Genomic DNA, 16643 nt, shown 5'->3' with positions numbered 1-16643 from the left:
TACTGTACAGGATTGCACTGCACCTTAGTTTTCAGATGCTCCAGAAACCAGACAATGTAAAAAAGAAAAGAAAAAAAAGTTGTATCATCCTATATGTCTTCCATTTAGATGTTGGTTTTTTATTGATTGTGTGATTTTTCTTTGCTGCATATTGTTTTGTTTTCATTTATATTACAGTACACCCTTCACTAACCTGGTGCCCTCCAGATGTTTTTGTCTACAACTCCCATCAGCCCCAGATGACAACAGCTGTAAATAAATGATACTGAAATTAAATAAACCAAGGAAACATGTTATCAGAACTGACTCAGATTTGATCTCCACAGTCTTGGGTGAATTAAAGGGACGCTCTCTGTCTCCTACAAGATGTGATCTTTGGAAGTGGGATTAGCTACTAAGACCTGTGAAGCAACACGTTCAACATGCAAGGCTCCAACTAGAGTAACTTCAGTGGAGCTAAGAGAAAGCAGAGCAATATCAATGTCTGTTGAACTCCCAAGGAAATTGGTATAGAATTCAGCCCTAGCAATATGAAAAGCTAGCAATCAGATGCATATGAGCTTTTGCGATTTGTTTTGTATCTTGCCTACCAACTACCCTATGTGCATTATTATTTGCATCCCTTTCACTGCTCTTCAGCTTCACAGCTCTAAGAGGTAGCAACTTGCCAAAGATAAGCAGTGAATGTTGCAACCAAATAGTGTGAACATCTCATTTCACGTCCACATTCTAACCACAAAACCACAAAGCGCTCTTTTGCTCATACAGTGTGTGTGTGTGTGTGTGTGTGTGTGTGTGTGGTCAGTATTTATTCATAAGCAAAGGGCAGCAGCTAAAATCTAGACTGAAGACAGAGGCAATATGAAAAGAGAGCTGGCTATGTGTCCCTTGGAATGGGGTGAGCCTAGCATTCAAAATGACAGACATTACTAGCAGCTAATCAAAGGCTGTCTGTAGCCATCAGTCTTAAGGTGTTTCTGTATAAGCCGAAATCAGGCTGGCTTTTTCTTACAGGTATATTCTGCAATATTCTGAAATATTGTGTCATAGACACAATAACAGAGTATTTGTGGTGGATTTATACTGGACTGTCTGCATTTCATTCTGATTTGTTAATTGTTCTGCTATGCTTCCCTAAAGTTACCGCTTGATTGCCATCTTGCCCTGGTTGGCATCTGTCTGTCTCCAGAGACAATGGATTGTGTCTCCAGGGATGAAGTCAATCTGCTGTCTTAGCAGCACTGAAGTGACCTCCCCAGGGCACAAGCCTGGACGGTGTGTACGGAGGGAGGTTCTGGACGACAAGACCGCTCTCTCGGCCTCGTCGATGTGGTCCAAAGCAACAAAAGTGGGACAAAAAGGCCATGAAAGTTGTGTGTTATGAAAAGTTACAGGATTTCATCAAGAAGCTACAGGACTAGTAGTATGCCCACCCCAAAGGTTTTGTAGGTTTTCAAGTGTATTGAAAACGGGATTACATACCATTATAATCACAAATCAGCACACCATAAAAAGGATGCCTGGATGCCTGGACGAGCTTTTCCTCCTCCTCTCATGCTTCACATGGGACATGTAAAGGTAAAGGACCCCTGGACAGTTAAGTCCAGACAAAGGTGACTATGGGGTGCAGCGCTCATCTCGCTTTCAGGCCGAGGGAGCTGGCGTTTGTCCACACACAGTTTTCCGGGTCATGTGGCCAGCATGACTAAACCGCTTCTAGCACAACAGAACACTGATGGAAACCAAAGTGCTCAGAAATGCTGTTTACCTTCCCTCTGCAGCGGTACCTATTTATCTGTTTGCACTGGCAGGCTTTCAAACTGCTAGGTTGGCAGGAGCTGGGACAGAGCAATGGGAGCAGTCACGGGGATTCGAACTGCCGACCTTCTGATTAGCAAGCCAAAGAGACTCAGTGGTTTAGATCACAGCGCCACTTGCGATGGGACATATACTCCCTAGCCTGACCCTTTAAAAAATGCACCAATTTTCATAGGCTTATCCTTTTTGTAAGTACTCTGGAGATGGTGATAAGCTTTCTTTGTAACCTTATGGGGAGGACAGCCAGTCAGTGCCACAAACAGCCAGATCTGCTTCAGATATAACTAACTTTCCTTATCACAGAATTCAAGTCTCGAAAGAAACTGGTCTGTTTAAACATTTCACAGGAGAAGGGCGTTCAGAGTATCCCTACTTCTCTAAAACCCTGATGTGTATTTTCAGCTTCACTCTCTGTTTTGAAAGAGGCCAGGACTTGAAACTCTGACTTACGTAATAAATTTGGTAGTGGATTTGAAAAAGGAGTTTTGGTTTTTTGTGTTTTTTTATTTCATTTCATAACTTTAAGCATTGTGAGGAAGTTTAACATTGCGCCAGACGTGGGTGGGTGTTTAGTCGGTGTGAGATTCTGAGTTTCAGCAGGCTATTTTGTAGCAGAGAAAAGTCAAAAGTCCATTAGGCATTTTGATGGCCCAGGACAGCTCCTCAAAGATGAGAGAAGATCACATATTTATAATGGATTTTTATTCTTGGGTGTGGTTTCTGTCTCTTTAATAACTCTGGAGCATAAACAAGAAGCCTGCATCCATGACACATCTGCTCTATTCAGATCTCTTAAATAAAATATACAAATCTCCAGGAAAGCTAACTGTAAAACATACGCCTTCAGTGGCTGCCTCACTTGCCCTTACAAAATATTATTCAACCCTTTACATGGTTAATTGGAAGCAGGCCTCATTGTGTTCAGTGTTCAGGGGACTTACTTCCACATCAGTATAAACAGGATTTGATTAATCACCATAGTAGATTATAGTCCTGTTATATTTGATGAGTTTCGGTTGTTATTTCTTATTTATTAAATTTCTATACCGCCTTTCATCCGAGGATCACAGGGCAGTTTAAAATATAAAAACACAAAAATACATGCCATAATAACAAACAAAAACAATAACCCCACCACACACAGTGGCCATAAGGTTGAAAGTTAGTAAGGCTCAAGGATGTGGACAAGGTGCCTGGATCAGTCAGGACAACCACTTGCATTCTAGATCCTTGTGCTCTTGGAGGAAACTGATTTTCTAGATCCATTTCAGTTAGGGTTTAGGCCTGGTTTTTGCACAGAAAATTGTTTTGGTCGCCCAACAGAGGACTTCTGTTGGAAGAGAGACAGGGAGAATGTGTCCTTGTTAATTCTCCTAGGCATCTCAGCAGCTTTTGATGCCATCAACTATGGTATCCTTCTGGAGCAGCTGTCCTAGTTAAGGGTGGGTGGCACCTCTTTGCAGTGATTCCAGTCCTACTTGGATGGTCATTTCCATAGGGTGATGCAGCGGCGTAGCGTGGGTTATCAGCACCCGGGGCAAGGCAAGTAATTTGCGCCCCCTAACCCGGGGCAAGGCAATTAATTTGCGCCCCCTAACCCGGGGCAAGGCAAGTACAGTAATTTACTCTCCCAAGCAGCAGCAGCGAGGCTTCTCTTTCCCCCACGCTCTCCTGGAGCTGCCTCTTTTCTTTCCTTTTTTCCCTTTCTCCAAGGCTTTTCACTTTCTCTCCTTAATTGATTCCTCCTCCACACCGCAGCGTTTCCTGGCTGCTTTCCCCCCCCCTCTCTCCTCCTCGCTCTGCTTGCCTTGCCCTGCCCTGCCTGAGGGCGCCCTGAGGAGACTCCGCTCTCCTTTTTGACCAGGCGAGGTGGAAAAGTCTCTTCCCGCCCCCTCGCCAGACTCCCTGCTCGGCTCGGCTCACTACCCAGGCGGCCAGTGGAGAGAGAGCCGCAATTACCATAAAGCTCCTCTCCCTCCGCTTCGCCAAGCTGTCAAAGCCCCTGCAGCAGCGGCAACGGCAGCAGCAGCAGGTGCAGCCAGACCCCCGCCAGCCAGCCAGCCCGCCCGCCCGCCCGGCTTCCTCTCCTTTTTTTGCCCGCGGCAGAAGGCTTCGCTCTCCCCCTTCCGCGACCTCCTCGCCAAGCCGAGCGAGCGCGGGCTCCCTAACCCGTGGATTTTAGTAGGGGCAGAGAGCTGCTAGTGCGAGCGCGCCCCCCCCCCCCGCCCATGTTGCGCCCGGTGCGGCCGGCCCCCCTGGCACCCCCACGCTACGCCACTGGGGTGATGTGTATGGAGCGCTCCCCACGCAGCCTTCAATGTGGGGTTTCCTCAGGGTTTAATTTTACTCCCCATGCTGTTTAACATCTATATGAAACAGCTGAGTGGGGTCATCTGGAGTTTTGGAGTATATTGTCAGCAATATGCTGATGACACTCATCTCTGCTTCTCCTTTACATCTGCAGGAGAGGCAGTGATGTGCTGGACTGTTGCCTTGCCTCAGTAATGGACTGGATGAAGCTCAAACCAGATAAGACTGAGGCACTGTTAGTGGGTTGTTCCCTAGACCAGATGGATGGGAGGTTGCTTGATCTTGGTAGGGTTATACTTCCTCTGAAGGAGAGGGTATATGGCTTGGAGGTACTTCTGGGTCCATTGCTGTGGCTTGAGGCTCAGGTGGCACAGAGTGCCTTCCATCAGCTTTGGCTGGTGCTCCAGCTGTGCCCCTGCCTGGACAGGGATAGCCTAACTCCTGTTGTCTGTGCTATGGAAACCGCTAGGTTAGATTACTGCAACATGTTATACCTAGGACAGCATAGGCACCATCCATTTTCTATGGCCCTTGTAATTGGAGAGGGGGGAGGGAGGGAGGGAGGGAGGGAGGGAGAGAGAATGCTAACTGCTTGCTGTGCAGGTTCACAGAGCTCTGTGGGACTAAAAAGGAAGTGGCTCCTGATTTCTCTGCAGATTGCCATTTGTTTTCCAGGGGAAAGTGGTGGGACAAAGGCAAAACCACTTGGACTTGTGCTTTCCAGGACAAGCAGAAGTGTGGACCAGCATTAAGTCTGAGAAGGACTCCCTCCACCTCTTAATCTGGATCACTGATAAAAAAAAACTGAGTCCAGAGAAACTCAGGCTGTTTTCTTTCACCTTTCATCATCACAGTTTTGTATCTCTTTCATTATTATTTTTTTTGAATGGGCCTATGACCCCTCCTTCCTTCGGGGGAAATCATTTTCGGAACTATTATCTGGAGAGAGAGAAAATCTGAACTTCCCCAAAACAAGCGTCAATGGCAATTCTTAGGCTATTTTTAGGCTGGGCACTTGAAACAACAACCAAGAAACTAAACGTTTTTAATTAGTTTTCTACTGAAGACTAGAAAATGTAAGAAGACAGTAAGGTCACTTCCAGGCAGTGTGTTTATTGAGCATTCATCTTGATTTGTTTGAGCGGAGATTAGATGACATTGTGCCAAGCAACTATCACCCCGTGATTTCAGCCGCATCTCCCCTTCACTTTCCTTATTGCAATAAACCCAATATTTTTGGGGAGCAGACTTTTTGCACAAGACCCTCTAATCAACTATAATTGTGACAGACAGCTGAATTTGCCAGTGTATGATCGAATCCTTCCTTTAAATAGCAGCAGTGCCCTTTGAAGCAGCTGCAGAGGGTACACCATTAGAATTCAACATTAGAACCCTGATTCAATGTTTTCCTCAATACTGACGACCCCCCCAGCACATGATTTGTGTGCAATGGGGTCCCATGGGGAGTGCTGTGGTGGGTGGGAGACAACCTTAAGTTAAGTTGGAAGGCTACATTTATAATGCTCTGCAGGGGGGTTGAGGGCCTGTCCCCCTGCCCTCACGTAAACTCAATTCTGCATTTTATTTTTATTGGTACAGGTGCAGGAAGGAGAGATGTTTTTTCATAGGTATTGAGGAGGTGATGAGACCCAGGGAGGAGCCATCAGAGTTGTAGAGGCAGAGGGAGCTATGGAGGGGAGAGACAGTTCTATTATCATCAAAGAACCAGGATTAAGTCCTGGATAGCTGTGGTTTTACCATTCAGTGGCCTGCTGTTGACAATCACAGAACTGACCCACAACAGGGTGCTGGTTGGCCCCATACCATCCCCCTGTTTTAAATAGCTTTGGATTGGGTTGGGCTAGATGAGGGGTTGTCAACCTGATCCCTACCACCCACTAGTGGGTGCTTTAGGATTCTAGGTGGGCAGTAGGGGGTTCTATGGCACAAGCTGAATCCTCCTTCCATCAAGCACTGGTGGGCGGTAAGGAAATTTTACCATCAAGGAAGATGCATTAGTGAGCGGTAGGTATAAAAAGGTTGACTACCCCTCGGCTAGATGATCCTCAGGGTCCCTTCCAACTCTACAATTCTGTGATTGTCAACAGCAGGCCAGTGAATGGTAAAACCACAGCAATCCTGGTTGAACAAGCTGACCTGGTTTGTATTACAGAGGACTGGTTGGATGAAGCTGGTGTGTGTGTGTGTTAATCTCTCTCAGCTCTACCCATTGGGATTCTCTGCACACAGGGTTGGACTAGATTGCTTCTGAGGTCTGTTCCAGTGCTATAATTGTGTGCCGAAAGCACTCTTTAAATGATTTGACTGATTTCCAACTGTCTTTCCTGGCAGATCAAAGCAACTATCAATTAGAATTAGAAACAAAAGCAAAAAGTCATATGAAATGTCATCCTTTTAAATAAGAACTGCCTTCATTGCAGTAATTGGAGCAAGTGTATATCTACCGCTGCGATTACATTTGATCACATAAATAATGCCTCTTCACATTTGTTGCTCCTGGCTGTGCTGTCTCATGGCAACTGTATGGTCTACGTCATGTGTGTACCCAACATTTGTGACTTAAGAGTAGAAAGAGATCACAATGCCACTAGCATTGCTATCCCATTTTCCTGTGTAGGATTTGATAAGATTGTTCAAGGCAATTTATCATATAAAGATTTTATATTTTTAAGGGCCACTGTCAATTTTTAATCCTTGGCACTGCTTTTGTGGCAATTCCAATATGTAATGCAGAAGACGTTTTATAACTCTTTTGGTTTTATTTGTTTACTGTTCCGCTTTTTCATAAGAACAGAAGGCTTGATTTGAATACTTTCCACATAGAAAAACACAATTATGTCCTACAAAGCCAAACGGCAACATGACATATCATTTTTTCTCCAGGAAGTAAGCATAAAAATCTGAAAAGCTGCACTGACTAAGGGTTTTGCAATGCACCCAGAGAGTTCCCCAGTACGTCACAGGCAATTTATGTGGTACAGTACTTTGAGCAAATGTCTAGTTATATACTATCTAGGAGGCCTGTAGTTGTCATTTTTAAAAATAGTTTCAGCTGAAAGCAAAAAAAGGGGAGTAGAAGGGAGAAGAACAGTTTCTTCCATTAAAATTTCCCAACTAGTTTGTATTGTGTGGCAACAAAGCAGAGGAACCAAAGATCTTGCCATGCAACAGCCACAAAATTCCTGTTGCATTATAAAGAAATAACCTGGATAGAGGTAGTCATGATGGTTGGGTGGTAACTATCTACTAGCCTAACGTGAACGTGTGATTCCAATGACTTTCTGTATGTGTACATGGAACAGGTCATGGGCATTAAACTAGAGTGCCTCTTTCTGCAATAAAATAGTGCAAGAAATCACTTTTCTCTATCTGCATCTAACAATATATAAAGTTAGTGATGTGTTACCATTAAGTATTTTACCAAGACTTTAATCATCTGCAAGCGACCTGACACGGCACTTGTTGTGAAAAATGCTTTAGATAATAAGCATATTAGAGAAAATCCTTTGGTTTTTTTATTTTTCTGTTTGATGTCCATTGCTTTTTGTTTTAACCACTTTTATAGCATTTTGCGGTGAAGATGTCCTTAAAATGCCTTAACAGAGAGATTTCTTAAGCCACTGAGATTCAGAGACCTCTATCTACAGAAAGAAAACTGAGTGCACTTCAGCCATTTATCCTTGCTGACTACGTGCAGCACCTTGATTCACAGAAGGGCAACATATGATCTTCTTTCTACTCCCTTCAACCTGATTCACACTTTAAGCATGTGAACAAATTAGAGGCTGACGTGAGGACAGGTAATATGATCCCAGGATAACAGAGAAGAGCAGCCTGCAGAGGCTCCCTCAACCTTAAAAGCAAGCCTTATGTACAGCGAGAGACCAGAGTGCTGTTGACATATTCCAGGAACTCTATTTACTAAGATTTTTTTCAGGGTGGATCTATGAGTTTGTTTGGACCCTGGACAAGGGCCTGGAGGCTGAGAGGTGTTGGGTGGAGTGGTGTGTCAGAAGGAGAAGGGACGGCTATCTCTGCATACTTATTAGTAATTTGTATTATCAGTGGAGGAGAGCAGAATGACCCGCAGGCCCTTGACAGCTCTATCCCATCTATCCAAAGAAATCTCCCAAGGAGCCACTGGTGGTCTGTGAGCCAGCTCTCTAGCAGGTGCAGGAAGCTGGAAGCCTCCAGGATCTTGAAGTCATGCACACTGTCAAGCATCATGGCACTCACATAAGATGCCCTAGGCCTCATAAGTGGCCAAGGCATTGATCAAATACTGATGGAGCTATCAGTGCACCTGAGGCGAGTCCCCAATGGGCTGCACATGTGCTGTGTACCATTACTCTGTTCTGCATACTGCAGGGCAGCCCTTTCTGTGCTTGCAACAAAGGCTCCCACCTACTTTTTGCATTGTGCCGTGTGCTTTCCCACGCATCCTTATCATACATGACATGTGCGCACAGTCATAGGAACTGCTTGGGGTGGGTGTGATCACTCCCTGCTGCTATGGAACAGTTTGGATGCAATTTGGACTAGGATTTCTCCATAGCCAGCATTGTTCCATAACAGAGCTTTTCCAAAGAAAAAGCTGAATTGCTTTTTGTTTATTATCTCAAATGACTACTCTCACTCCTTCATGAGAACTTTTTTTTTTTTTTTTTTGCTCCAACACACACAGAGAGGAAATGAAAGAGGGGTCATCAGTCTCCCTTGCACATGCCTGACTTTAAAGTCTGTAAGCGGTCCACAAGAACATTAATCGAAGTAGGCTAAAAGGCATCTTCAGTTCCCTGTGACCTCACGCCTTACTCCAGTATTTCCCAGCAGATGCCCCCATGGTTCATTATACTACTTTTTTAAAAAAAGAAACCACCGCAAAAAAACGCGGTAGTTCTTAATCAACGTTGGATTTCCCCAAGTGCAGTCAGACCCATCCAATAAATAGGTTCAGAAATGCCCTACAACTCACTCAGCTCTACAGGCCCCAAAGCTACAAAGCTTCTCGAGGCAGCAAAGAGGGTCAAGCCTAAGGAGAGAAGGCCATGCAGGCTCCGCTGGCAGGTGAGTTGGCAGCCGCCTTGGCGGGCTCCTCCCGTTCTGCAAGGGAGCGTCTCCAACTTGGCCGGGCAGCCTGGCGCGCAGCTGCAGCCGGCGGGAACCTCTTTGGTTCAGCTTGCCTAACTTCCTCCTTTTTCTCCCACCAGGCGTTTTTGGGGCTGCCGTCGCTCTCCTGCTGCTGCTGCTCCTGAGGGCAGAGGCTATGCCCGTCGGGGATTCCTCCGGCGAGTCCGAATTCAGCGACGACCCCTCGGCCAGGACGGTGCCGCCCGAGCGCCTCCAGCTGCAGAAATGCGTGGACCTGGCGCGCTGGCTGCAGGGAAGAGCGGCCGGCTTGACTCGAGAGGTGAGAGCGAGCGCGCAGAGCGCCAGGAGAAACGAGCGCGCGTCCTTTCTTGGGGCGGGGACTCGGGCATCTCCTTTCCTTCTCTTAGCTGGGGTGTTGCAACTTTTCAAGCTTAGTGCAGGAGCTCCTTCTGCTCCTAAGCCTGGAGAAGGGAGTGCATCTTTCCAATGGTTCAAGGGCGGGCAGAGCCTCGCAACAACGCCTTGGGGCGTTTGCGCTTCCAGGACACCAGCAGCTAGAGACAGATCTCTTTGCAGAAGGACGGTTGAGATAAGAAAAGCATTTATTGCAAACGAACAGCAGCAGTGAAGTGGATTCTAGCAGGCCAAAAAGCATGCAGGCACGTCCAACAGGTAGATCGTGATCTAGCAGTAGATCACTGGATGTCTGTGGCAGATCAACGGTAGATCAGTGGCTCCCCCCACAGAAGTTAAAAAACTTTGCCTCCCCTGAAAAAGCTCAACACCTTTGCCTTGCACCCCTAAAAAACGGGGCTTTCCTCCCTAAAAAAAGCTCAGCATCGCTTTCCTCCTCCCCAAAGGTCAATAACTTTGATCTGAACCCCAAAAAAGGGGGTAGATCACTGCCAGTTTTTATCTCTGTGAGTAGATCACAGTCTCTTGGAAGTTGGCCAACCCTGTACAAGAACCCAGGAAAGGCAGGCAACAGGACTGAGCAGTGCTTTTTATTATTATTTGGGAACTCCCAATAAGGAACCTCAGCCCTTAGGATCTGGTTCCTATGCTCCATAATAACCCTGTGAAGTAAGTTAGGCCTAGAAGTGACTAGAGATCTCCTGCTGGGCTTCAGAGCTGAATGGGGATTTGTACCCTCATCCAACGCTGTGAGGATACTGAAATGTAGAGCAGAAACCTTCAGAGCAGAACCAGGAAAGGCCAGTATGCACATAGGAAGCATTTAATAGAACTATATTTATTTAAAACAGCTTGTGTACATAAAGTATGTCACAATGCAAAGGATGATAAAGCAACAGGTAAACCATGTGGGTAGGCAGTTCCCATGTCAGGAAGTTGATCGTTCATTACCAGGGTTGTGCTTCCTTGAAGGAACGAATTTGTAGAGCTACTTTTGTCACTTGTGCCTAAGAGTGCCTTCTACCAGTTTCAGCTGATTGGCCAGTTATGGCCATTCCTGGGCAGGGAAAATCTCAGGAACTGACTACTGCAATTGTACCCTATATGGGGCTCCCCTTGAGTTTGGTCCAGATGGTGCAGTTCGTACTGCTATCTCATCAGCCTGTTACACCTTTCCTCCAACAATCTACTCTTTCAGTGTGATTATGACCTTTCATTTACTCAAGCCTTTTCTGAACGAATTTTTAAAAATATCTTCTGGCATTCTACTGTTATTTCAACTGTTATTCTTTTGTTCATTCTTTATATTTTTGGTTTTCTGAACACCAGTGAGACATTTTACTGTGTCATAAATCTGTGTAATTTTTTTAAAAATACACATGCCCGCCAATACTTTCAGAGCCTCCATACAGTAATCCTCTAAACCCTACATTTCTTGTGTATATTACAAACTTAAGTTGCAGTCTTATGTGCTGCCATAGGTGCCGCCAGCTCCCTGGGTGCCCGAGCACCCACAAAATTCCCCATGAAGGAGCCAGGCACCCACAAATTTTGGTGCCAGGGCCATGCAAGCTGCATGGCACCGGGCACCCACAGTCATGGGGCCAAGCTTGCACTTTTGTGTTCCACTTACCTGGGAGTTACTTCTGAGGCTACATGGTTAGGTATGGGCTGATAGGCAGAGTTTGAGTGATGGCGAAGCGCTGGGTATTTCTAGGAGAATCGTTCAGCATGATGTATCCTATATTGGTCACTCTTTATTTAGGAATACACATTTGTTTTAGTAGCAGTATGTGCTTTTCTATGTATAAACATACAGTGCTCAATACATTCCTGTTCTCTCTTTCCTTATTCACTTATTACTTAATACTAATATTCACCAAAGAAGTTAAGATTTAGAGAAAAATGAATGATTTGAGATTTGAAGTCTTGTTTTTTGTTTTGCTTTCCAGGGTTGGGAAATTTGGTACCCTGGCTAAACATAGTGAAGAACCCAATTATTTTGCAGGGAAGTTCAAAATGCAGGGGCGCACCTAAGTCAGTTTTTATAGGAAATGTTTTAAAAGTGGAGTTACAGTTGCAAATTGACATTCAGAATCCCTTTTTCTCAGTATACATTACAATTCCAATTTGAAATTGACCTAGCATTGCGAATACTGCTGCATCTTCAGATTAGGGATAGCTGCAGGGGTCAGAAGATCACAGGAAAAGCAGTTTTGGACCACTTAATGAATGTCAGTGATGGAGAGAGGTTTACATCTTCCATGGGGTATACGGATGGTCTGGAATATAACATTAAAGTGATCATGGGGGGAAAGTCTCATTAAACCTTGTTGTGTTTTACTAGCTATGTAAGAAGGAGGCCGCCTGTCAAGGCAAGATGGAACTGGCCATGAATAATCTCAATCTTCCAAAGATCACTCAAGAAGATAAATGCTATGACACTGGATTTGAAAAGGCAAGTTTATTAATACATTACCAGTGGGACCAACAACAAAATGCTGGTTGAATTCTGCTCTTCAGGATTCCTGCCACTCCATCCCATTCCCAATAGTCAAGGAGCATTCAATCTATGGTTACTGAACATGCTCAGACCTCATTGTGCTCTTTTTGGAGTTTCCCTTTTTAGAACTAAGCATTTTTAATATGTTTGCAAATGCTGAGGTTCCCTAAACCTGCTGATGTTGACTACATAAGCAACAGCACTTATAGTCTGGATTGATAAAGACTGTGCATTTATGTAGCACGAAAGCAAGAATTAAGGAGGAATGATTGTTTGGTGTATATAGTCAACTATATTATTTCCAAAGCTGTTTGTAATATTTTGTTCATCTCAGAGTATTTTGACTGCTTACCCCAGTCATACAGTATTATTGCACCATAAAATATTTGTTAAGGAATGTAATGCGTGTAATATTTCTGACTCATAAATTTCCGTTAACAACTTTTTATTTATTCTCCTGTTTTAGGAAACATGTCTGGGAAGACTTTCAAGTGGTCTTTATGCTTTCGGGACATTCTTTGAATATTTAGAAGAGGCTTCTGTTGAGACTGCAGAAACTTTTCGGCCAAGCACACAGCACCTGGCAAATACCTTGAGATCAATGGTAAGTTCTATTACATTTAATCCTACATAAATGTTCTGGGAGATAAGAAGAAGATGGAGTGAGAAGATTATGAAGTTCTGGAAGACAACACACAATGCACTCTGGTTAAGGACACATACCACTATAAGCACTAAATGGAAACATTTTTTCCCATTTGGTGTTTTACTTCTTTTTATTTAATTTATTAAATTTTTATACCACCCTTCCTTTGAGGATCACAGGGCGGTTTACAATGGAAAAACAAACAAATACATAACCTAAAAAGCCGTTGTTAGTTATGCTTATGACAGTTGTAACAATAAGCCTTATTAATAAGGGGGGGTTCTGTATTAGGTTGATAGACAAAGGGGAAAAAAGACTTTTCAATTTCCCCCTATATGTAGAATTAGGACCCGTCTATGTGTAAAGTTCTATAGATGTATTTTAAAATACAATTTAAGGAGGTCCTTAACTTTTGAAACAGTGAGTTATTACCATTACCCAAAATAATTCCTATATAGGAAAAAGGGTTAGGGGTTATGATGCAGAACTTGCCCCTTACAAAAGTTGGTGTGTGAACGGTTTGGTTTAAGATAGAGAATACTGAGAGAGAAACTGTATCCAATAATATTTTGGGTTCTGGATGAGAAGAGTGTATGCATAACTGTTCCTTTGAGTGATCTGCATTATGCTCTTAAAAGCATTATAATTTATTTATTTAATAAAATTCATCTACCGCTTGATTATGGAAAACCTCCTCAGTCATGGCTTACCCCCAAGAAACCTGGGAACTGTAGCTTGTTAAAGGTGCTAAGAGTAGTTAGGAGATCCCTATTCTCCTTGGACTAGTTCCAAGAGTGGATTCACAATCAATCCCTCTTCTTAGAGAACTCCTAGATAACTTAAAACATATAGCATTGCCTGTTACAAAGGGTTCTGCAATCTGTAAATACTTCCAACTAGCATCTTGCCTGAAGATGAGTAAAATCCATTTGTCTGATAAAAAAACAGCATCATAACCAGCAACTTTTATTATTTCCTCCCCTTAACAGATGAACAATCCTGAAACTGTGACCTTGCCGGATCCAGCCGCTCAGAAAATTATTGCCGCAAAGCTTCGAGAACACAGAGGCTGGACTGTTACACTTATCAAACACTTCATACTTCAAGATTTTACTTTATTTATGCAGAAAACTACAAGGGCTCTTCGTGTCTTATGAGAGGCCAGGAGTTCTAGTGCCTTTTAAAAATTGGGCACATCAGTTCTCAAAACATCTGCAGTTGAAGCAGAGGCTCATGTTGTTCTCCTTTTTGAGAACTCACTATGTTGTTTCTTTAATTGGGAATATACTATTTGCAGTTATTTATGATATTTAATATATTTATTAAATTTGTGTATGCATTTTTACTCCCAAGACTCACAGCCAATTTTAACAGGGAGTCAGCACCACACCATTTCAGTATTCACTGAATATTTTACTTGAAAATTATGGATCGAGAATATACAGCTAAATTATACCATGATATTTTTTTTTTGAAAAGTATATTTAATATATTTTTAAAAATGTATGGGTTTACAGTAAAAGACAATCTGTTTTATTGCTGCTTTAACTGATTTTAATATTTAATATTTTATACTGTACTGTTGTAACCCACCCTGGGGCCTTATGGAGAATAAACCAAATAAATTATTAAAAAACTACTTCATTGCACTGCATCTGTATTATGGGATAATACCAGGTTTACTGCAAATGTCCTTTACTTTTATTAGATCAAAATGTTTTCAACATTTGTTCATTCCAAAAGTGAGCTAGAAAATGTTAAACATGAGATGTAATGTTACCAATGGGAGCTGTAACAAAAGGTTGCAGTACAGAGTGCTTCCGTTCTTCCAATATACTCTACTCCATTCTTCACAACAGACATTTTACATTCTGGGGCCAGTGAACATACAGAATCTTCAGTGGGTTGTTTTTCAAGGGGATAGGCTCCATATTTATATCAGTTCTCTCTCTCTCTCTCTCTCTCTCTCTCTCTATATATATATATATAGAGATAGAGAGAGAGCGCTACAGTAATGGTTAAAATTAATGCTGGAGACCAGATGCATTTCAAACTGCAAGGGCTCTTCATATTTTTATGTTTGCTTTTATTTGAGGAAGATTAAATTTGAATTTGTGTGTGTGTGTGTGTGTGCGTGCGCCAAACTACATATATCACATTGCTCACACTCAATTTTGTGCCTTTGATTTATATTCCACTTTTCGGCATTTTCACATCCTAAAGCAGCTTACCTGTCATCAAATAACAACAGTGGAAAACTACATCAACAAAAGAAATAGTAACAAAAAGTAGCAATTTGTTTAAATTACCTTATGTTGCTTTTCCTTTGCATGTTTTAGTTTGCAGACCACCTATCCACCCCTTCATGCTGCTGCTACTGAGATTTGAAACAGCACTCCCATTCAGGTACTAGTTAGAGAGTTAGAGCTCATTACGCTCCATTGTACAAATTGCTTCAATTCAGGGGTGGCTGCTTCCCCACATCCCTCTGGTAGTTTGCACAATGGCAGATGCAGAGTGGTAACAGGCTCTCAGAAGCTGAATGTAGGAACAATGGAAGGGAGCCTGGCTGATGTTTCCTTTTCTGATAGCCACAATAAAGGCATGATGGGAGACTGATTTTCTTTTCCCAAAGGGGGAAGATGATATTCTTAAAAGACAGCAGTGGGTTTTGTTTGGGCGGCTGCTGCGTGTTGGAAAGAAGTGCCTGTATGCACTTTGATAATTGATATTTCTGTTATATAAGTAACAAGCCTACCTAATAGACATTAGCAGTTAGAGTGAATTAATAATACTTTAGACTGAAATTCTCTGTACACTTTTGGGAGTAAGTACCACTGAACCAAATAAGTCTTTCATCTTTGTCCTGCTTCCTCTTTAGATCTCTTGATGTGGTGCTTTTTCTAAATACTTAAATCCAAATGCATTATCATAGTAATCCTTGGAAAAGCCCTGATAGGCAATGCTGTATTACAATATCCAACCTAGGTGGGCAGCTGAAGCCAAGAAACAGCTACTTGTCCAAAGCCACTCAGCAAATCCAGAGCTGAAGTGAAGCTTGGACCAGATATTTCATAATTCATTCTCTTAACTGCACTACAAAGTTGACGCAGCTTCCTCTCGCCATCTTTCTGCCTTACTGGGCGCTCTTCAGGCATAGCAAGAAGGAAATAAATAATCTGACTCGCTCAGAACTGCCATCTGGCTACGTACACCAACTCTTAACTTCTGCATCCTGGACTTTTCTGGGAACCGAAAGAACATGTATCATGGAGTTAAATGTACTGACATATCAGTCTTTATTGGATGTCAAGTATGAGTCCGGACATAGTAAGGTCCCCAATGCTTTATGCTTAGATCCTCTCACAAACAACTGGCAAATCACTTACATCCCTCCAAAAATAAAACAGAGAAAAGACAGGAAACACCCCACCTCAAAAAGACACTCCCACCACCCCCATCCCAAACTGAAACCAGGAGCAGAGGGCCTTGTTGAGTGCTAAGGGGTGTGTCTGAAGACACTATGCTGGGAACACGACCTAAGGGAATCTTGCCTGTTGGCAAGTCAGCAGGTCATCACCAAAGTGGTGGATAGGTATAGGCATGTACATATTCAGACCTTATCAAAATCTTAGCAGATTCTGACAACTGGTTCCTCAGCTAGTTACCCCCTTTATTCTTTGGGGGAAGGCAGGGTGTTTTTTTTGAGCCCCATCTCTGTTCAACAAATTGTCAGTACACTGACTGGGGAGCAGTGCTCTGCATCCCCCATTAGGGCACTGGGCTTCACTCACGCCAACACTGTATTCTTCTTTTTCTGCCACTGCCAAGACTAACAGG

The 16643-nt window shown here is 43.3% G+C and overlaps 1 protein-coding gene across 2 annotated transcripts in view; it reads left to right on the top strand.

The window, feature by feature from the left end:
- The window catches only part of IL6 (interleukin 6), an 87720-nt gene extending 72923 nt beyond the window's left edge, over positions 1–14797 (top strand). The window contains exons 3-6 of one of the 2 annotated variants that reach the window (XM_081164980.1): positions 9360–9559; positions 12002–12112; positions 12624–12761; positions 13793–14797. In XM_081164980.1, coding sequence (XP_081021106.1) covers positions 9416–9559; positions 12002–12112; positions 12624–12761; positions 13793–13960 — 561 coding nt within the window. In that variant the 5' untranslated portion in view covers positions 9360–9415 and the 3' untranslated portion in view covers positions 13961–14797. Of the gene's footprint in view, positions 1–9320; positions 9560–12001; positions 12113–12623; positions 12762–13792 lie in introns of those variants that run through there. The other variant, XM_081164981.1, reaches the window with a different exon arrangement.
- The last annotated feature ends 1846 nt before the right edge of the window (positions 14798–16643 follow it).

Source organism: Podarcis bocagei (genome assembly GCF_964188305.1).
Source record: "Podarcis bocagei genome assembly, chromosome: 12".
Lineage (NCBI taxonomy): Eukaryota > Metazoa > Chordata > Lepidosauria > Squamata > Lacertidae > Podarcis > Podarcis bocagei.
The sequence above is the reverse complement of the archived record's forward strand: the minus strand, read 5'-3'. Positions and strand labels throughout refer to the sequence as shown.